This window comes from Cervus elaphus, chromosome 21, assembly GCF_910594005.1.
Source record: "Cervus elaphus chromosome 21, mCerEla1.1, whole genome shotgun sequence".
NCBI lineage: Eukaryota > Metazoa > Chordata > Mammalia > Artiodactyla > Cervidae > Cervus > Cervus elaphus.
In genome coordinates this window covers 67,635,563-67,657,162 of record NC_057835.1, presented here as the reverse complement: position 1 = coordinate 67,657,162, position 21,600 = coordinate 67,635,563, and the positions used below count along the sequence as shown (strand labels likewise).

Sequence of the window (21,600 nt, the reverse complement as noted above, 5' to 3'; positions counted from 1 at the left end):
TTCTGGAAACTCCTTTTCTGTTTTCAGTGATTGGCTAAGTATCAGAAATGTTTTCTAACTATGCCTTTTGTGGCCTGTGGTGTAGCTTTTCTTCTGAACCTTTTCAAATGAGAACTGCATCATTAAGCCAAGAATTTAATGTAGGAAACAACTTTCGGGCAGTGTGATCTGACTGGTTGGTGTACCGTGCACAGAATGAGTGAAGGATATTTCTGACACTGACCCGTAGTTTACTGGTTGTAAAAATCCCTATTAGAACCAGTTCCTCATTTGCCTGTTGACATAATTACAAAAAGAGTGAATTTTAATTCTTCAGAGTAACTCTTGTATTTGCCACGGTAATGCTACACCCTTGTTTCAGAGGAGTTGACTTCTCTAGATTGCTAGGAGATACAAGATATATTAGCCCGTTTTATCTTATCTGCTCTGTGTTTTTATTTGACTTACACTTTGATCCTACCTAAGCTGTTTCATATGCTTGTGATTTATTCATTCTGTTCAGTGTGGTTGGTGTAGTTACTTATATGAATAGAATTTTGAAAATTTCCTTATCTCAAATTAACATTTTTCTGTTATCTCATTGTGAGTGGTGATAGGATACCACCTAGGTGGTATAGGATAATTTTATTTATGCCTTTTAAATTTCTCCTGAGTTTTATATTTTTGAGAAAGAGGGAAATTAAAAGAATTTTTTAATGATTATGTGAGATTTAGTTCTGGAGTGGTTTTCTTTTTAGACAGAATAGGACATAAAAATACTCAAGATTTTAATTTTTCTATATTAACATTGATATGTCTAATATTAACATAAGAGGTAACATATAAATTGTATTATAACCTATTATAACCTTATATAAATTATGTTAATATAAAGGTCATTGATATTATTTTTTTTAATAAAGCCTTGAGTTTGCTTGTTTATCTATCTCTCTCTCTTTTAAGATCTATGAGGGAGTCAAAGAGTGTCCCACAGTGGGTTGGCTTTTATAAAATTAATTTTTCTCACTATAGAAGATACTTGTACAGAATTTTAAAACCATCGAAGGAAGACTAACAAAATAGTGAACTTCTGCCTGAGTTCAAGTTTTGAGAGATTGCCACAGGTTCTAACAGGCTTTGCATGTAATAAAGGATGTCCAGCTCCTCTTAGGGTGGCTCTGTGGAATCCCAGGACTCTGACCTCCACCACTGTATTTGCTCTATGTCCTTCACAGCTGGGTAGTGCGGAAGAGCATTGCTTCTGGAGGTAGCTTTTCTTGGCTAGAGTATCTCATCCACCACTTGCTAGCTGGGCAGTCTTGGGCAGGTTACTTGCCCTGCAAGAAGACTATGAGGCTTACGTGAAATGCCCTATTGGTACCTCTTCCCACATAACAGGGGAAGGTGAGGTCATTTAGCATTAAAGTTATAAAGTAAATTATAAATACATGTGTATCCTAAAGGAAATCATACTCCCTAAGTACTGACGAGCATTCATCTCTTTTTTTAGTTAATCAGTTTATTTATCTGGCTGTGTTGGGTCTCCGAGGCTGCCTGCAGGCTCTCTCCCGTTGCAGAGAGCGAGGCTACTCCTGTTGCCGTGTGCGGGCTTGTCACCGCGGTGGCCGCCCTTGTTGCAGAGCATGGGCTCCAGGGCGCGTGGCCTCAGTAGTTGTGGCGCAGGGGCTTAGTCGCTCCATGGCATGTGGAATCTTCTGGAACCAGGGATCGAACCTGTGTCCCCTGCGTTGGTAGGCGGATTCTTAACCACTGGACCACCAGGGAAGTCCCGTCATCTTTTGATTCTCTTATAAAAATTTTTTTTTGAGAATCAAATTTTTACTCTATTAATAATAAAAGTCATCGGCTTTATTATAAATTTATTGCATTAAATCTGGGTCTGTGTTGGTCACTCAGTCGAGTCCGACTCTTTGCAACCCCATGGACTATAGCCCGCCAGGCTCCTCTGTCCATGGAATTCTCCAGGCAAGAATCCTGGCATGGGTTGCCATTCTCTTCTCCAGGGGATCTTCCCGACCCAGGGATTGAACCTGGGTCTCCCACATTGCAGATTCTTTATACCATGTGAGCCACCAGAGAAACCCTATGTATCTGTTTTTTTGGGGGTTTTTTTTTTTTTTTTTACTTTTTTGGCTGGGCCTTGGTGCGTGTGGGATCTAGTTTCCTAATGAGGGAATGAACCTGCCCCCACCCTGAGTTGGGAGTGCAGAGTCCGCTGGACTGCCAGGGAAGTCCCGATTTATCTGCATTCTCTCACGGAAAGTACTTTGACCTTGTACTTCTGTTTGTAAACCTCCCACTTGAAATAACCTCTCATCTCTGAAGCTGAGGGTACAGAGCAGGTGGTTCTAAAACTAGAATGCTTTGCTTTGGAGAAATACCTGTAGGAAGTGGCAGCCTAAATTGGTTCATTTGGTTAGTATTTAAAGCTTAAGGAGATACAGAATAGTAGAGTCAGAGATTTGAAATCATAAGAGCAGGATTAGTCATAGTTAACCTTTTGATGCAGATGCCATCTCAGCAAGTTACGTAACCTCGGAGCCCTGGTTTCATAATCTCTTCATTGGGCACAGTAACATCTACCTTAGAGTTAGGAAGACTCAGTGAGATAGCTGTGCAAATGCCTTGGAAACTGACAGCACTATACAGATAACTTTACTGCGAGGGTTTTTTGTATTCTCTTAGCCTGATGATAACCCTACATGCTACCTTCACAAATCCAGCCTCATTGTACTTCTTATCAGAATCTCTTAAAAAATACGGTGACACGACCTCTTGAGGAAGTCTTCAGTTTGTGCCTACTGGGATATAGGCTTTATAGAGTTGCACTGTGGAGCAGAAATACAGTGCAAGCACATAAGTCATTTTGAATTTCTTAGTAGCCTCATTTAAAAAGGTAACTCAAATAGGTGATTGCCTTTAATAATATATTTAACTCGGAATATCCCTAATATTACTGCAGCTTGTCATCAGGATAAAAATGATCAATGAGATAGTTTAATTTTTTTATACTAAGGCCTTGAGATCTGGAGGACATGTCAGTCTTAAAACACATCTCATTTTAGACTGACTGCAGTCCAAGGGCTCAGTGCCCACGTGTGGCATGTCACCTTCTCCACGCAGTAGTGAACGAGACATAGAAACTCATTTTCAGGAAGGTTCCTCTAGCAGAGGAAGTCAGACAGTCCATAAGCACCAAATATAAGTAAGACAATAGTGATGTGTTCTATTAAGAAAATACAGCAATCATGTGGGCACGACTGGGAGGCCACATTAGCCAGGATGACCAGGCAGGGTCTCCTGGAGGTGTTGAGCCAAGACCTGAATGATTAAAACGGCAAAAGCTGGTCAGGTGAAAATATGACAGACATTACAGGGCAAGTGTGAGGCCCGGAAGTGGGATGATTCTGCTGTGTTCAGTGAACTCAGTGAAACGGCTGGATTAGGGTGAGCAGAACAACGTGGGAGGAGATGAGAGGTCGGCAGCTTCTAGACTAAACACAGACATACCGGCCTTGATAAGAAATTGAGATTTTTAAGTGAGATAGGAAGCCTGTGGAAAGTTTTAATAGGGGTCCGAGACACGTGAGATTATGAAGTACAAGTTAGATACCTATTTGTTAAAAGAATACCTCAGTTTTTATATATATAATTCAGTGGCCCAGAAGACCAAACTGTTTAATATATAGATATGTTTATATATATATTTAATATAGATATAGATATAGTTAATATCTGTTAAATACACATATATGTGATATCTATTAAATATGTTAAATAGATTTAATATATCTATTAAATATATCTATAAATAGAGTCGAACACCACTGAGCAACCGACACAGGTATTTTATATAGACATATAAATATGATTTAAGGAGAACATCTTTCAGGCACTTTGCTTCCATTACCATCTTCTCAAATTCCAAAGGAATGCTGGTGATATACTTAGTATAAAGTTCTTGTCTATAATTGGTTTATAAACAAAATGCCTTTGAAGAATGACTAAAAAATGTTAAACAGTGGAGCTACAACTGATTTTCTTTCTTAAAAAACTTTTGGCAGACATGTGCATTGCCATTGCGATTTCTGTTCTCATGATCCTCATCTGTGCCATGGCTACGTACGGAGCGTACAAGGTAAGCAGCTTGGAAACAAGGTCCTGGGCCTTTTCCTCCATCTCTTACACGTGTAATCTGTGCTGCTGTCTGTAAGAAGTAAGTTATGATTGTTCCCAGTTTCCTGTAGGAATCTTTGGAATTTTAAATCTCTTGTTAATGTTACATGGAAAACCAGTGTTACGGTCTCAGAAACGTTCACTGGAGACTTGTGGTGGATTGCTTTTGTGTGGTTTACCAAGTCGCCATCATGACCCGCTTTAATGTATTTCTGCTTCTCCATTTCCCTTCATATTAAGATTTCTCTGAATTAAAATAGTGTTTTGTAATGCCAAGCGTATTAACACTCTCTTCTCTCTTCTGTTCAGCAACACGCGGCCTGGATCATCCCATTCTTCTGCTACCAGATCTTCGATTTTGCCCTGAACACCTTGGTTGCGGTCACCATCCTTGTTTATCCAAACTCCATCCAGGAATACATACGACAGCTGGTACGTGACCTTCAAAATTGTGATGTCTCTTCATGACATTGAAGAGACATCCCTATCTTTGGTCAAGATACGGATATAAAGGAAGTAGAGAAAAACATACACATAATAATTTGTGAATTTTTAACTTGCATCTGAGATTAGAGATCTTTGAATAAAGGTTTTGAATTTCTTAGAATGCTTTTTGGGAAAACTTAACTCCCTGAGGTAGATCAGTGGTGATGATGGTGTTGGAGGTTCCTATCTAATTTACAAGCTGCTTACTAATTGTCTAATCTTTGTAAAATGCAATTTGTTCAGTTATCAGCAGAGGGTAGCTTTTTGCCTCTGCTGTGTATGGAAAGTGGGAAACTTGATATACACTGGTTCTCACACTTATTTGACTGTAGAACCCCTTTCTTCCTCCAGCTTTTTTATTTTGTCCCTCAGCCTCCCTCCCCACCCCCCCCCCCCTTCCTCCAGCTTCTTTTGGGGTTTGGTTTTCTATTAAATATCCTTTGTGACCTTATGAGTGAATATGGGTGGCTTGCTATTAAGGAGCTCTTGGAGGGTGTGAGGTTAGGATACATCCATGACTTCACGCCTTTAAATCGTTGTGTTTGAATTATGAATGTTTATGAAAATTTAATTTCTTCAAAATCAAAGAATGTTTTAAATGGAGAGAATGTTCAGTCTTTGGAGGTTGTAGTAGTAGTTTCTGAGCATGGGAGAAGAAGCAGGTTGTTTCCTGGGATGAAGACACAGACTGGGGGGTTTGATGTGGTAACAGAGGTCAAGAAGGTCAGTGGAAAGAGAGACGTGGAGGGGATGGAGGCAGGCTGGAAGTGTGGCAACAGGAGTTCCTGACCTTTCAGGGGCCTGCCCGGATCACGTATGAAAAGCCTCTAGAGTTTTGTCCCTTTGAAGTATCAGGTGATCATTGCTGTAGGAGATAGCTTCTTTTTGCTTCTTAGAAAACAGGTCTATGTTTTCATAGAGTGTAGTGTCAAGGAAATTTTGTTGTTTTCCCATGAGCTAACTTAACGTATCATTTCTTGTAATAATAGCTAAATGTTTCTGCGTGAGGAGTTTATACGTGACCAGCAGGTTGTAAAACTACCTCTGTCTTTAAGGACTTGGGCTTGACTTTGTAATGATAATCTGGCACTGAGCTCCTAATGTCACCCGGGAATTGTGGAGGAAACAGGGTCGCCACGTAGCCTGTCATGTGAGGGGTTGGTAAAGGGTATTGTGCAGTAGAGGCGAGTCACGACTATAGTCCTGACTGCTGTGAGGTTTATAAGGAGGAGGAAGGCTGACGTGTAGGCAGACATTTAGAGCACTCGTGATGCTACCTAGATAGACTTCCTGTCACACGCGCATCGTTCAGTCACTCTGTGCCCACTTGTAAAATGATCATGTTAGTGACGCTGGCAGTGATGCTAGTATCAGTTTAAAAAATCGCTATCTACTTCTTGTTTGTTAGTATAAACCAAATTATACAAGTAGGTATCTTCTGAATGTCCTACTTGAAGATCCGTCTGGGCGGAAGGAGCGAGGCCTTCAGGTTATCACAGTGCCTGAGCGGCAGACGGCAGTGAAAGCGGACGTCAGACTGGCCCTGATACTGCGGCTCTTGTTGACAAGTTGAGATATAGTGAGTCTGGGGAGACTTGTCTGAAAAGGCTGATGGAGAGAAGTCCCAGTGCCTGCTCATGTGAAGCCTTGTAAAACACAGATAAATAAGCTGTGCGTGTGTTTTTAATAGATCTTAACTGGATATAGAAACCACGTTCACTTTTCTGGCATAAAGAGTGTAAAAGATCTTTGTGGAAAGGGTCTCGCCCACTTTAATCCCTGTTTGCCCCCCGGCCCCCCCACCCAGTGTTTCTGGAAACAGTAAGATTTCATGTTGGTCTTGTAAGTAACATCCATTTGTTTTCTTCTTAACCCTTTGAGATCAGTACTACAGACAGCCCTTTCAGGTTCCAAGAGGCAAGGGCCTGTTTGATGAGCTGATCACAAGGAACGACTTAGATTTTATTTCTTAGGTATTTTGCCACAATGGAAGGGGACTCTGAAAACCATTGGGTGAGGGTCATCCTGGAGAGGGTCAGCCACATGAGTCACAGGTTTTCTCCTTTGTCAAGTCTCGTATTACTGCTAAAGTGGGATCCAAACACATAGTATTGGGTGATGGGGAGAGAGGAAGGGTGACCACACACGGAGATGCCTTCGACATACATTGTCTAAGCCGATTACCATGAGAGCGTTGATCTGTGCTGAGCACATGGTTTATGGTGATGTCCTGTCATTCCCAGGTATATATAGTAGCAGATTTCAATCCTCTTAAAAGGGTTTCCTTTGCCCTGGTAGTTAATCAGTTTGGTCAGATGGTAGGACTTCTTTTTTTTTTTTAATTCAAGTATAGTTGATTTATAATGGTAATTTACAGTGTTAATTTCTGTGTACAGCGAAGTAATTGTTACACATAGATATACATTCTTGTTACTAAAAAAAATTTTTTTATTGAAGTATACTTGATTTACAATGTGCCAGTCTGCTATTCAGCACAGTGACTCAGTTATACACATACAGAGTTCTTTTTTTAAATATTCTTTTCCACTATAGGAAAAGAATATTTTCCTATATCCAGTATCACAAAAGAATAGTTCCCTATTAACAGTATCACAGGATATTGAATATAGTTCCCTGTGCTATACAGTAGGACCTTGTCTATCCATTCTGTATATAATAGTTTTGATTTTTTTTAAATGCTGTGAAAGTGAAGTTGCTCAGTTGTGTCTGACTCTTTGCGACCCCATGGACTGTAGCCTACCAGGCTCCTCCATCCTTGGGATTTTCCAGGCAAGAATACTGGAGTGGGTTGCCATTCCACCAGTGACCCCACCAGTTCCACCAGTTGGTCCCACCAATGCTATAAATACCTATTAATACAAGATTCTGCTCTTTGAGAAGTAGCATCAGCAAAAATGCTCTATATAAAGAAGGCAGTATTTTACTTTTTATTTTATTTTATTTTATTTTTTTTTTTTTTATTTTTTTTTATTTTTTTTTTTTTATTTTTTTTAAAAATATGGAACGCTTCACGAATTTGCGTGTCATCCTTGCGCAGGGGCCATGCTAATCTTCTCTGTATCGTTCCAATCCCAGTATATGTGCTGCCGAAGCGAGCACTTACTTTTTATTTTTAAAAGTTATTTATTTTTTATTGTGCTGGATCTTCCTTGCTACGCTCGATAATTAATGAGATTTGCCAATAAGACTCTTCTCTTTTGCAGCCTCCTGATTTTCCTTACAAAGATGATATCATGTCAGTGAATCCTACCTGTTTGGTCCTCATTATTCTTCTGTTTATCAGCATTATCTTGGCTTTTAAGGTAAGCATGAAATTTTACTTATGGTCTAAATATTATTGAATGTATTTGTGAATGCCACAGAAGTTAGCAGATTTCTGTCTATTTATTATCTTGCTTTAGATTTCTGAACTGCTTTCTGAATTCCTAACAGTTTTGTTCCTTCTCTTATCTGTATGACAGAAATAAACACTAACCAACCTTAACACAGGCCAACTCAAGGTTATTCTAAAATCTGTTTGGATGTGAATAAATTAATGTTGTGCATTTATGCAGTATGTATTATGTACCGTAGCATCCATTACTGTGTCTCAGTACACATCCCTTTGTAATTTGATTTTTTAAAAAATATTTTTCTCCATATTTAACTTTAAAAAAATTTTTTTAGCTGAAGGGTAATTGCTTTACAGGATTTTGTGGTTTTCGGTCATTTGTTTTTTAAAACGTAATAAACTTTGAACATTATTCTGTAACAATGTATTGGGTAAACCTAGCAGTTTTATAAATTAGTTGTTTTTGGACATTGAGATAGTTTCTACTTTTTTACTTCTAAATAGTACTGCAATGAATATATTAAATGTGTCTTTTGTATACTTACACATTTATTTCCTCAAGATATATTTCTTGAAATTAGAAGGATGTGCATAATTTGAAGGTTTTCTGTAGGTTGTCAGATTGGCCTCCCCTAAAGTTGAATGACTTAACACTCCGTTCAGCCACATTTCCCTCACCTTCAGCAACTGAGTGCCCTCTAACTTTCTCGTCTTTGTAAATCTGGTAATAAAAACATCATAATCATTGGAACTTGTGCGCTCCTAAGTAGAAAATTCTCAGGTTAGACTTTGAACTTCTAATTCTGAGTATCTTTCATTGTCTTTATTTAGGCATAAAGTTACCCGTTTCTTTAAAAATCAAGCCTCAATGAGCTTGCATAAGCTGTGTTTCGGGAGAAGAGTCATAGCAGTTTGTTGAAGAGGAGTAGAAAGAAAATGATTCATTGAAAGTCACTTAGGTCTGCATTTTCTCTCCATAAAGCACACTCTGCAGTTTTTGATATTGCACATATGGTTTAGTGGTGAGGATTGGGTGAGTTTTATAGACGGATGTTGAGGCTTACCACCCCTGCAGCTCCTGCCCCCACACCCCAAATTCCTGACTGCTCAGTCAGCCCCAGACCACCCCTGGCACAGGCTTCGGACTGTCAGATCCCACCCCTTGAGCTTTGTCACTGAAGGCTAGATTCCTCTTGAGCTTCTGCCCGATTGAAGCCCTTCAGCCATGCCTTCCTATAGACTCTGTGTCTATTAATTCCAGATTTTCTCATTTTTACCTGCAAGAAGGTTAATCTGACCAAGCTACCCTGTGCCATTGCCCAGAAACTGCTCTTTAAAAATGCATTTTAATTGTGTAGCCATTTACATTTTTATTGGAAATGCTTACTTGAGATTTTGAGTCAGAGGACCTAGACTTAGCTTCAGTCACTGCTGTATCTAGTTGTGTGACCAGGGCCTCGGTTTCTTCCTTCACTTCACAGCAGTAGTAGCTACAAAAACATTCTGTAGGGTGACAGTGACGTCAAATGAGCCAACGGTAGGAAGGCGCGTCACTCGTTTACCCGTCCGGTAAAGCCCCCGTGTGCCAGGCCACGTCTTGGGTGCTGCTGTAGGTGTCCTGCTGTTATCAGTTGCAAATCATAATGATCTAATCAAAGGCTTCGTACAGATATGTTCACAGCACCGTCTCCAACCTGTGAGTAATGTGTTATACGTAATAATTATAATACATAATAACTATGTATTTATCTGTTCTCTACTAACCAGATTGCGTTTCCTTGAGAACACAGATCCTACCTTCATTTTTCTCTCCCTTGTGGAGACTCAGTAATTGTTAAAATGTGTCAAATGTGAATACATGTACGTTTTGTGCTTTCACACATCGGTTTGCCTCTCACAACCTGAATTCACTGTTAAACTCCTCAGTAAGTTTTATTGCTAGTGGTCCTGGGAGCCCAAACAGGACTTGTGTCAGTTTAACTTTGTCCTTGGTTGGCAAGTAACAACGCTTACCACCTAGCTCTCCAAATACACGACGGGTGTACTTAATCCTGTCAGTGCAAGTTCATTTGGAAAATAGACCAAATATTTCTTTTTCTTTTAACATTTTAATTTTTTTGTTAACTCTTGGCTGTGCCGGGTCTTCTTGCTTTGCCCAGGCTTTCTCTAGTTATGGTGAGCAGGGGCTCCTCTTCGCTGCCATGCACGTTCTTATCATTGCGGTGGCTTCCCTTGTTGTTGCGAGCACAGGTTCTCAGCACAGGCTTCAGCAGTCACAGCTGGCGGGCTCAGTAGCTGCAGCCTGTGGGCTCTAGATCATGGGCCCAGTGGTTGTGGTCCCCGGGCTCACTTGATCTGCGACATGTGAAATCTTGCCAGACCAGGGATCAAGCCTGTGTCCCCTGCATTGGCGGGCAGATTCTTATCCACTGCGCCCCAAATATTTAATTCTTTAATCGAGATTACAGAAGTGTCAAATGGAAGTAAGTTTACTAAAGTAAGTTATTGGGGTTTTAGAGACATCAGGCCAAGTTTTTCTCCTGTGGGAGTGTGTTCCAAGTGTTGCAAGGGGCTCTCAAGAGTGCAGACTGGACGTGTGAGGCCCCGGACACCGGGTACTTCCTCCCCAGGTTTAACCTTCAGTTGGAGGTTCATCATTTTGGAGGCCTCATGTCAGAAAGAGTTCTTGCCTTACAAAGAACCTTCTGTTCAATGCTGAAATAGTGGACATCTTCTTGCACAGGACACAACAGAAAATGTTCAAGCATTCCTTTTTTATTTGTATTAAAATTCTCACTGAGTCTAGGGTTTTTGTTTGTTTTTGTTTTATGGAGAAGTAAGAACATTGTTGGGTTAACTGAAAATCCCGTGTAAATCGAACATACTGTGTACAACGTTCAAGGAAAATACCCTTTCCGTCTCTTTCCCATTGTTCTCTGGTTTCAGATTATTGCCATTCAGAAGACATTTTACTAAAATAGCATTACACAATAAATAACATTTTCATCTTTACATTATCACAGAAAGTTTAACTGTAGGAAATAATAACCCCCAAGTACAAATGCAGCTTCAGACAGCTTTCTGAGTACACAACAGAACCTTTACTTTACTCTGCTGAAAAGTGTTGACACATACCCCATTTGTCTTTAAATGTCTTCTTCTTTGTAAAGCAACTTTATTGAGATACAATTCACATATCATGTTCTCATATATATATATTGTCATATATATATATATATCTCATAAAGTTCTCCCATTTAAATGTACAATCCAGTGGTTTTCAATATATTCACAGAGTTGTATAAACACAGCTCAGTGGTTAAACAGTGTAATTTTAGAACATTGCTACCACTTGATATTTTCCCTCACCCCCCATCCCCTGCTCCTGGTAACCACTAATCTGCTTTGTGTCTCTGTGGGTTTGCCTAGTCTGGACATTTCATGTAAATGGAATCATACAATACATGATCCTTTGTGACTGGCTTCTTTGACCTTTCCAAGGTTCATCCATGCCGTAGCGTGTCGTGTATCAGAAGTTTCTCTCTTGCTGAATAATATTCCATTGTTTAAACATCATACAATGGAATATTTTGTTTGTCCAGTCTTGACACATACTTGGATTGTTTTGCTCTTGATATTATGGATAATACAAGCTTTTGTGTGGACATAAGGTCTTTATTTCTCTGGGGTATATACCTCAGAGTGGACTCTACAGGTCATGTGGTAACTGTTAAACTTTTGAGAAACTTCCAGGCTGTTTTCCACATGGCACCATTTTACATTCACAACAGCAATGTAGGAAGGCTCCATTTTCTCCATATCTTTAAACGTCTTTTAATCAAAGAATTTCAAAGCTAGAAAAAGGGCCTTTAAAATCATTTCATTTTAATCTAATTACACATGATGGGAATGAAAGTGTAAAGAGTTCATATTTTAAACATTTCCCATGAGCTCATGCTTTATTTCTAGTATGTCTTTATTCTGAACCTGAATTTTAATTATCCTCTTTGGATATTTCATTATGAAAATGGAAATGTTTTAGTGGATTTTATTGACCATGAAGCAGATTGACATGCTGTGAACCTCTTTTTTTTAAAGTTGACTTGTATAATAAAATTATATATAATGATGCAGAGTAAAACTCCCAATGATCCAGAGTTAAAATGTGGTGAGACTTGGCTAATGAATTGGTGATTCTATAACTCTGAGGGGCAATAAATATTTGTAGAGGATGCTCCTTTCACTCCTTTTTCCTGGAAATTTTCTCCTGCTTTCAGCCTACTCCTCCCCATCACCTTCTGCGTGGTGTGATAGAATAAGGCTGCAGTGTCCCCTTCGGCCAGAAAGTTACTGTACCCAGAGTTTGTAATTTTAAAGGCTTTTTGGCTTAGTAGAGTTAATGTGTGTTTAAAGTTTATGTAAATAAACACTTTGCAATATGGCTTTATCTGTGGCGATATATTCAATTATCTGAAGTTTGAAAATTAAGGTCCTAATAATGACTACTTTTTTGCAGGGTTACCTGATTAGCTGTGTTTGGAACTGCTACCGATATATCAATGGCAGGAACTCCTCTGATGTCCTGGTTTATGTTACCAGCAACGACACTACGGTAGGTGTGATGTCACTTCACATGGAGATCTCCACACGTCCACTGTATGATGGCTTCTGTGCGTTTCTAGTGTTTGCTGCTTTTTTCACTGTTGTTGAGACATATTCATGAGCTGCTTAGTCATCAAAGGATTCATAGTTGAATGAAATGTGTTTTGTTTTCCTTACAGGATATTAAAATCTAGATGTCTCAGCTTTTGATTCATTTAAAAATGATTACAAATAGATAATATGTGCCTCTCCACATTTGTGTATCTTAAACTTGCATTATTAAACCATGGTAGATAGTTCTAGATATCAATTCTGTATGACTATATACCTTCTCCTTTGACATGTGAAAATAAACTTTAAAATGTGATGGTACAGGTAGAACAAATAGCAGAGCTTACTGCATTTTAAAGTCTTAGGCTGTACCAACTGAGTTAGCCAGGTGATGGGGTTTACTGTGTTTTTAAAACTTGTCCTGCATATGTAAGCTGTAGTGAAAGAATTGAGATGATCTGTTGTTCATACTTAAATATTTTAAACCTATTAAGTGTGATTTTGGGCAACACATCTTCACTGGAAGTCTTCAAAAAATCATTTGTCCTTGGTGCAAATGATCTTGCCTATCTTGTGTTAAAAGTACAAGCTCTCTAGGTACTCCCCTCCTGTGTCCCCATCATTGTGCCTGATGCAGTGCTCGGTACAGGTGTGGAATGCTGAGGGGAAGGATGGTGATGGGTGACGTGAACAGCTGGGATGGGTCCTGGGATGGGTCCAGGAGGATAGGATTGGAGGCGACAGAATGGACAGAACAGATGAAAGGATAAATAGAAATGGTGAGATGGTTCTAAACTAGAATGGGATTTTATTTTTGGTTTTGTCTTTTAAATTGTGGTCACTTGCTTACTCTGGCCTCACTGATACAATTTAGCCTTTTCCTGACTTGACTTCGTCGTGCATAAAATGGGGATAAAACAAACTTCAGACTTTATACTAAATAGACAGGTGCTAGCTGGTAGCACTGAGATGTATGTGGGATTTCTGCAAGAAAGAGTATTTTATGTGAATAGTTTTCCTACGTCCTCAGTTAGCAGGTGTCGACTTGAGTCAGAAACGCATGAGCAGCGGTTTAAGAAGAGGCTTCACTGTGATTAGATGCATTAGCCCAGTGTGCCCTTTGGGACACCTGCAAAGTCGTGTGCACTGATCACAGGAAAACATGTTCTGCCTACTAAACCTTTGACCTTTAGAGAATTCCTTTTGGGTCAGTACGTCTCTAAAAAAACAACTTCACAGTTACTGTAACTGTTTTTTTAACTTTTTATTTTATATTGGAGTGTAACTTGTGATAGTTTCAGGTGGATAACAAAGAGACTCAGCGGTGCACATACACACATCCATTTTTCCCCAAACATGCTTCCCATCCAGTCTGCCACATAACACAGCTACTTATAGAATGTTTTCCTTCTCTCTCAGTTTCTTGGGTATTAGTTACCAATCAATATCTTTCTAGTTTTCATTTAAAAACACATCTCAGAATACATTTATTCTCCTGTTGAACTAGTAAAAAAGTTTGAAATTTGGGGATTTGAGGAACCAGGAAAGTTGCTAAACAAGCAAGATATTATCAGAGCCTCATCCTAAATATTATGGATGTATGGGACTTATAATACCTCCATTTTTGAAAAGTATTTCAGAGAAGATAATGCCCATATTGCACGTGTGTGTTTGGATATACCTTTGGTGGTTTTTCATAGCTTTTTGAAGGGTTTTGTGTGTGAATGATCTTCCCGACCCAGGGATTGAACCTTTGAGCCACCAGGGAAGCCTATGTATATATATACATACATACATACATATAGGTTTTGCATATTTTTCATAGAAGCAAAGCGGAAGGGCTACATAGATAGATATGTGTTGTATAGATATACCTCAGATCAAAGGATATTCTGAAATTTGTAAAAATTGGGGTGCCTAGAGAATTTAAGAATCATGAATGAGTCCCTAAAATGCATCCAACCAGTTTTGTAGAGGACGCTTTTATTTTCTGTTCTTTGAGATTCAGAATTAGGTATGAATTAACAGGTATGTTTTATTTAGGCTTACGTGCTCTTTAAAATAGTTGTACTTAAAAAAAAATTGTTGAGACATCCCAGCTCTTCTAATAGAAGGCCTTTCTTCAGAAAGATTTCCAGTTTGGCAGTAGTTAATAGTAGCTAGGATTTGGGACCATGGACTGGGGCCAGCTGTGATTGTTTCCTGGTATGTTGACAGAAGGTCCTAGGGAATTGCTCGATGGTGGTTATTAGTCATTATCTTAGGCATTCTTTATCAACTTGCCATTTTTAAGATAAGGAAACTGATGATGTGTTTTTACTTTTCTCAACGTTCCCAGTGAACCTCCCCCCAACTCCCCCCCTTTTTTTAAATGAATGGTATTCCTGGGAAAGGGAGATTTATCATTTCTCATAGCTTGCGTGGATAACGCAAGATAGGGATAGATCACCATCTAAAGTCTCAGTTTTCTGGCAGTGTTTTTAAGGATTTATTTTTTTAAATAATGGTATTGTGAATATTATTCTAAAGAGTCCTTATTATATCTAAAGTAATAATTCCTTAATATCATAAAATGTCCAATATGTATTTAGATTTTCAGTTGCTTCATGTTAATTTTCCTGGCAGTTTATTTGCAACAGGATCTGTGGGTCAATATATATTTTAAGACTTTATACTTTTTTTTTTAAAGAAACAACTTTGACCCACAAACTAGACTTAACAGAGTGCGTACCTCTAATATAGTTCTCTGTATTTTCAGTAAATTAGTAGTTGGATCTAAGGACTTCCTGTATTTTTATTTCCATATTCCTTTTTTCCTTTTTTGCAAGACTATATTTGATACATTTGTTCTTTCATCAGGAGGCAGATAACATTTAGTTGATTCTATCTGAGATGTCAGTAGCCATTGATATTGATTCATTAGGAATTGAAATATGATGACATTCTATTAGTTTTCATTTATTAATCATCTGGAATATTCCTATGAAGAAAACTTTCCCTGACTTTCTCTTTAATTACCCAGTGGTACATGGGACAGTGATAAATTTATATGGTTTTATTCTCTTTATCAGTTTTCAAACAGGTTGTTCCATCATTTTCTAGTAATTTTTTTTTTTTTAAGTAATAATGATCTAATGAAAATAGGCCTCTTATATTAGAGCTGGGGATGTTCCTATTTTGATTAATTTTACCAGTAAGCCTAAATAGTAAAATTTACCTACTATTCCATATTTCAGACTTTCTAAATGGAAAAGCAAAATTGTTTTCTAAATAGCTAGTACATTACCATCCTTATTAATGCTCAAATTATGCCATCTTTCCCGATTAGAGCCTCTTCAGGTTGATGCGTTTCTATAATTCAGGTGGTCTGATTGCTTCCTTGCTGTCTCTTGATATTGTTCTAGGCTTGCCTTGTCCATATCCTGTCCCAGACCTGAAATCTGGCTATTTCTGTAAGGAAACCTGCTTCCTTTCAGTTAAGATCATAATCTGCATTTTTAGGACTGGAGAATAGATTTTTAAAGAGGGCTCTACATATTTAAGATTGTTTTAACTAGTACTAAAGGAATTCTAGTTTGCATTTAAGGAAGCAGCAGCAAATATACTGGAGCCTCCCTCTGGACCCTAAATAGGGATTTGAATGATGTAGTTCTGCTCTTTCCCCTGGTCTCCTAGCTTTATTAAGATCCTCATAGTGTGTAATAATGTATGTTTCCCCTTTGCCCATGTCTTTATTGGGAATCCACATGGACATAATAACACATTGTGTCTTTCATTTCCTATCAAGTGTTAAGCCAGATGGCTTTTCTCCCAGGCTGAAGAGTCTCGATGACCTCTGTGGAAAGATAGCTGCGGCTCTGGTTGGTAGAAAATAAATATGCTTCTGTTTCCTTCTCTAAAACAGTACACATATTATTCGCCAAATACCTACTTCTCCAGATACTACTCAGGGAGAATAGAGTCATTAGATTATGGAGATTATTATTTATTATAATATGGAGATTATTCTCAGGGTTAATCACTCTAGTTTCTTAACTAAACCAAAGCAAAAATCTTCGAGAGGAACACCTGAAGATAGAGAGGTCACAAGCACTATTAGTTCATGATGCCTCTTGGGGTCTTGGTTTTTTTTTTTTTCCCCCCCATGATGCTCTTCCAGTGTATATGTGCTTGGTCATGTCTGACTCTTTGTGACCCCATGGCCTATATACCTCATCAGGCTTCTCTGTCCATGGAATTTTCCAGGCAAGAATACTAGAGCGGGTTGCCGTTTCCTACTCCGTGATACTCTTAGGCCAAAAGAAATACCTCGCTGTTGATTTTATTAAGTAGTCAGGTCCAGACTACTTTTGAATATTAGTTAGGGTAGGACCTAACGGGCTTTGTAGTGTTTTACTTGAATATTTAAAATATCTCTTTGAGTCACTTGCCATACAGGATTAGGCACCCTAAGGAGATGCAGCCTTCTCTTTAGAATGGTGTAGAAGTCACGTTCTGGATACATACTACATAATACCACATTCACTCTCCTGCCTTCATCAAAATCAAGCCTTAAGAGGAAGAGCATATTAAAATACTAAACCTGTGGATTATAGAAATAGATTTCTTTCACATTAAAGTTTATGCAAATTGAGTTGTTAAAACCTTTTAATCGGCTAATACCAGTGAAAACTTGAGTCACTCCAGCATTCTTGCCTGGGAAAATCCCATGGACAGAGGAGCCTGGTGGGCTATAGTCCATGCGGTCCCAAAGAGGCAGACATGACTGAGCACAGACACACAGCCAGGCCGGCTCTGAAGATCTCTTCCAGTCCTGGGCATTTGAGATTCATGTCCATTGAACATAACCTCACACAAGAGCCCCTTGACCACTGTCATCTGCCTGTGTGAACCAGAGGGTCTTGGAGGGAGTTGGGGGGAAGAACGTTCTTCAATAACAGGACTGCTATGGGTTAGAAACTTCAGCCTGTGAATTACTGGCTCTGAAGCTTGTGACCTGCTGAGTACTAAATATAAGAGAGACATCTTATTTGTAGTATCTCCATTTTAGGTATCTTCTTTTCCCTTGTCATTAAGTAGTTAGTGTGATTTAAGCTTTTTATTTTTAATTTTAAAATTGTGAGAGGTTGAGATAGACTTGGCAACGTCTCAGAGAAGCAGAGAGAACATTCAGGAGACCATTTCCATGGTCAGGATCAGGGCGATGGTGAAGATGAGGCAGTTGTGACACAGGGCGGTAGCAAAGGGCGTGAAGAGGAGGGGAGATTGGACAGGGCCGTCAGAGGCCGCAGCAATCGCCGATAATGAGGGAACGTGGAACAAGCGTGAATGCCCAGGGCGCCGCTTGCTGTGACTAACTAGAAAGGTCAAATGCCTCACCTGAAGGGTAGGGGCTGCCTCTGGGACTGAGAGTTAACGGGCCAGCCCTCGTCTCCTCAGGGGTGTTCGCACAAGCGGCATCCAGCCGAGCGCTGGGGAACCCCAGGGAGGACCCCGCTTCTCTGCCTCTGTCCTGTCTCCCGCTCTTGTACTGTGTGTGGGTCTCTCCCCGGACACTTAGGTCACGGCTGCCGTCTGCCAGGCTCTGGGCTGAGTGCTTTACGTATATGAACTTGGTCTCATAAGAGTCCTTGAAGTTGACCCCTGGGTACCAAAGAGGAAACTGAGGCACCAAGTGGGTAACTTCCCGAGAGGACACGGCTGTGAGAGCCTGGGGCGCGGGGGGCGGTGCTCACCCCCTCCTCAGCCCTGCTGCAGTCCGTTCTCCACCCCGCGGTCCTCCTGGACCGTCTCCGGTGCCGGCTGCGGCCACGGCCCGTGTTCTTCCCTAACGGGGTAGGGGGTGGGCGGACAGAGAGGAGAGAAGCAGGAAAGCGAGTCATTTAGATGATTCTTCTCAAGGAAAAGTCACAAACTTTCAGAGCAGGGGGACTTTTTTGTTTCGCTTATTTTTGCTCCCAGGTGAAGGAATGGGAGGGAGGGTGGCTTAAAGAAAGAGGTGGAAGGAAAGTTAAAAATAAACTAGGTAACACCAAGGCAGCTGCCTTGTTTGTTTAGATACATGTATATGTATATGTGTATACATATATTTTCCTTATATATATTCTAGGAATATATATATTCTTTTTCAGATTTTCCCCCCATTCAGGTTATTAGGTGATACTGAGCTGAGTTCCCCGTGCGAACAGGAGGTTCTTGTAGTTCCCTTGTGCTGAATAGCCCCGCCTTCTGTCACTCGGCTTCATATGTGCACGTGGCTTCAGATAGATTTCTCTGTTGGTTCTTATAGAAAAACATCATGGATTGAATTCCCACTGAGATTTTCCCTGGAAAGCATTTTCCCTGCTTTAATGTATTCCATGCTTCAATCAGACAGTGCTTGACATTATTTCAGCTCATATTTCTTTCCTTCCTTCAGTAAAATACAGCATTTAAAAAAAAATCCTAATCTGTTGAAAGTTATCTCTGACCCATATAACTTTACAGTTACTTCATCCAGAGAATATCTGGAGCAGTCAAATCAACACATTGATATTTTGACACCTAAAGCTTCTGAAAGAAGAGTTCAAATAATTCAGTTTCCATTGTGATCCTGGATAAAAAATGTTAATCAGTTGCTGAGTTGTAACCTTCTTATAATAGCGAGTGAAGAAAAGTATAGAGTAGCTTTGCAGTGATCCAAGAATGAAATCACCTTCTCCTTTGTGTTTTACTTTAATACACACTCAGAACTTGATTGCATATTTTATCCCATATGTCCAAAATAGGGTTCATGTTGACTTTATTCTAGGGACAAAGACATTGAATTTTATCTTTTAACATCCTGAGAAATTTTCTGGGAATGTATGTTAAGGAAGTCAAAGTAAATATATATATATGTTTAAGATGTCCTGTAGCATTGTTTTCATAAATTATTTAATCTCCTTTTTGGCTGTGCGGGGTCTTCATTGGTGTGAGGACTTTTCTCTAGTTGCGGCTAGCGGGGGTCACTCGTTGCGGTGCGTGGGCTTCTCACTGTGGCGGTTCTCTTGTCACAGAGCACAGGCTCTAGGGCTGCCGTGGTTGCAGCACGTGGCTCGGTAGTTGTGCCGTTTGCATTGAGGCATGTGGGATCTTCCCAGATCAAGGATCGAACCTGCGTCTCCCGCATTGGCAGGTGGATTCTTTACTACTGAGCCACCAGGAACCCCTGGCATTGGTTTTTAATAGCAAAAGTATCTAATCTCATTGTCTACTAATTGGGAACTGGTTTGATTTAATAAAGGCATGTTCATTTGATAAGATGTCCTTACGTCCATAAAAATCATGAGCAGTGTAAACAGCAGAAGAAAGGCTTTTGATGGTTTTTGAAAGCAGAATATAGAAGTTTGTGCTCCAGCTATGAAAAAGCAAAGTTTGTAGACAACAGATTAGATTCCAGTAGAATTAAGCAGTTGATTTCTTGAGTGGTAGAAAGCACAGTGGAAGACATTTCTCCCTTCCCGTTGATTCCAGGGATGGATGGAAGAAGTGTGTGGTGAAGGAGACCAGGTAAAGGGGGATCTGAAGTTTGAAGCAGTGCTTCCAGTCCAGGGGGGCCTGGTAGCTGCTGAGCAAGGCAGCGGAGCCCAGCCTGGCGGGCAGCCCGTGGAAGACAGGGTCGAGTCCCCTCCTGCGGAGGTGGGCGCAGTAGGTGGCATGGCACCTTCAGGCCTGGGCGCCAGGGAGCGGCTGGAACCTGTGGTCGGGTTTCTGCGGTGACAGCTCACAGAGTGTTCCCTCGCCCGCCTCAACCGTCAGGTGTTTTCATTTTAGATAAAAAATACAGTTCTTTAGATATTTATCTTGATCAAGGTATATGTATATATATTTAGATGTCATTATTTGAGATGCATTTATTTGAACATGAGATCCTTAATTGCATTTTAACTTTCTCTTTGGGCTACTATATCGTTTTGGTGTTTTCCTGCCCAAGTATCTCACCAGGGAGGACTTTTGACCGAATTCAAAAGATTTGAGGTATGAATTCTATATAAGTATAATCTGAAAGAATTTGAGTAGCTTCTCTGCTGAGAATTAAGGGAAATAGTAATTTTCTCCTGTAGTATCAATTTATAATGGTTTTTTGTGAATTGACAAAATTGGCATGGCTTGTGGGATCTTAATTTCCCAACTAGGAATTGAACCTAGGCCCACCAGGAAACTCCTGGTATAGTCAGGAGTTTCTCCTTCTGGAGTCAGGGGTGGCAGCATGGGTGGTCCTCACTAGACTCCAAATTTGTTTATGTTCTTCCTGACTCCTGATGAATTCATTGAGTACAAGATGCCATTGGCTATGTATTGCATCATTATTTTGGGTGCCTCTTATTGTAAAGTGCTGTGAGTTACAAGCCACAGGCTAAATTCAGGTGCTAAAATGTATAAAAATGTGTACCTTTGAATCAAAAATATATGGTTATGTTTATGTCTTAAATATACGTGTGTGTATGTGTGTGTGTATTACAGGTGGGAGTGTTTAGAAAGTTTGGAAACAGCTATTTTAGATGTCTTCGATAAAGTCAGACTTTGTTTTGTGATAATCCTGTCTGAAATGCCCAAATGGCTCTTTTAGTTAATCATGGAGAGTCACGATTCACCTATCCCTCCTTTTGTTTTTGGCTTGAATAAAAGGGCAAATGTGGTGGTGATGTAAATGGTGCCTGTCTTTTTTTTTTTTTTTTTAACTTTTTATTTTGTATTGGGGCATAGCCAATTAACAATAATGTCATGGTAGTGTTACGTGAACAGTGAAGGGTCTTAGCCACACACAGACACGTGTCCATTCTCTCCTAAACTCCCCCCATCCAAGCTGCCACATAAATGGCTGCCTGTTTTAAACCAGGTACATTGTAGACTATTAGGGGTGTAATAAATGGTGAAGACATAAATAAGTATTTTGACTACTCAGGATTAAC

At 39.8% G+C, this 21,600-nt stretch overlaps 1 protein-coding gene and 1 non-coding gene across 4 annotated transcripts in view; one reads left to right on the top strand and one right to left on the bottom strand.

The window, feature by feature from the left end:
• The window catches only part of LAPTM4B (lysosomal protein transmembrane 4 beta), a 62,839-nt gene that overhangs the window by 28,911 nt on the left and 12,328 nt on the right, over positions 1-21,600 (top strand). Inside the window, exons 3-7 of one of the 3 annotated variants that reach the window (XM_043879326.1) lie at positions 4,065-4,138; positions 4,486-4,608; positions 7,887-7,985; positions 12,531-12,626; positions 20,622-20,660. In XM_043879326.1, the coding sequence (XP_043735261.1) occupies positions 4,065-4,138; positions 4,486-4,608; positions 7,887-7,985; positions 12,531-12,626; positions 20,622-20,645 (416 nt within the window). In that variant the 3' untranslated portion in view covers positions 20,646-20,660. Of the gene's footprint in view, positions 1-4,064; positions 4,139-4,485; positions 4,609-7,886; positions 7,986-12,530; positions 12,753-20,621; positions 20,661-21,600 lie in introns of those variants that run through there. The other 2 variants (XM_043879328.1, XM_043879327.1) reach the window with 2 other exon arrangements.
• LOC122679745 lies at positions 7,676-7,782 on the bottom strand. The gene has a single exon (XR_006336530.1). It is a non-coding gene; the product is annotated as a U6 spliceosomal RNA (small nuclear RNA).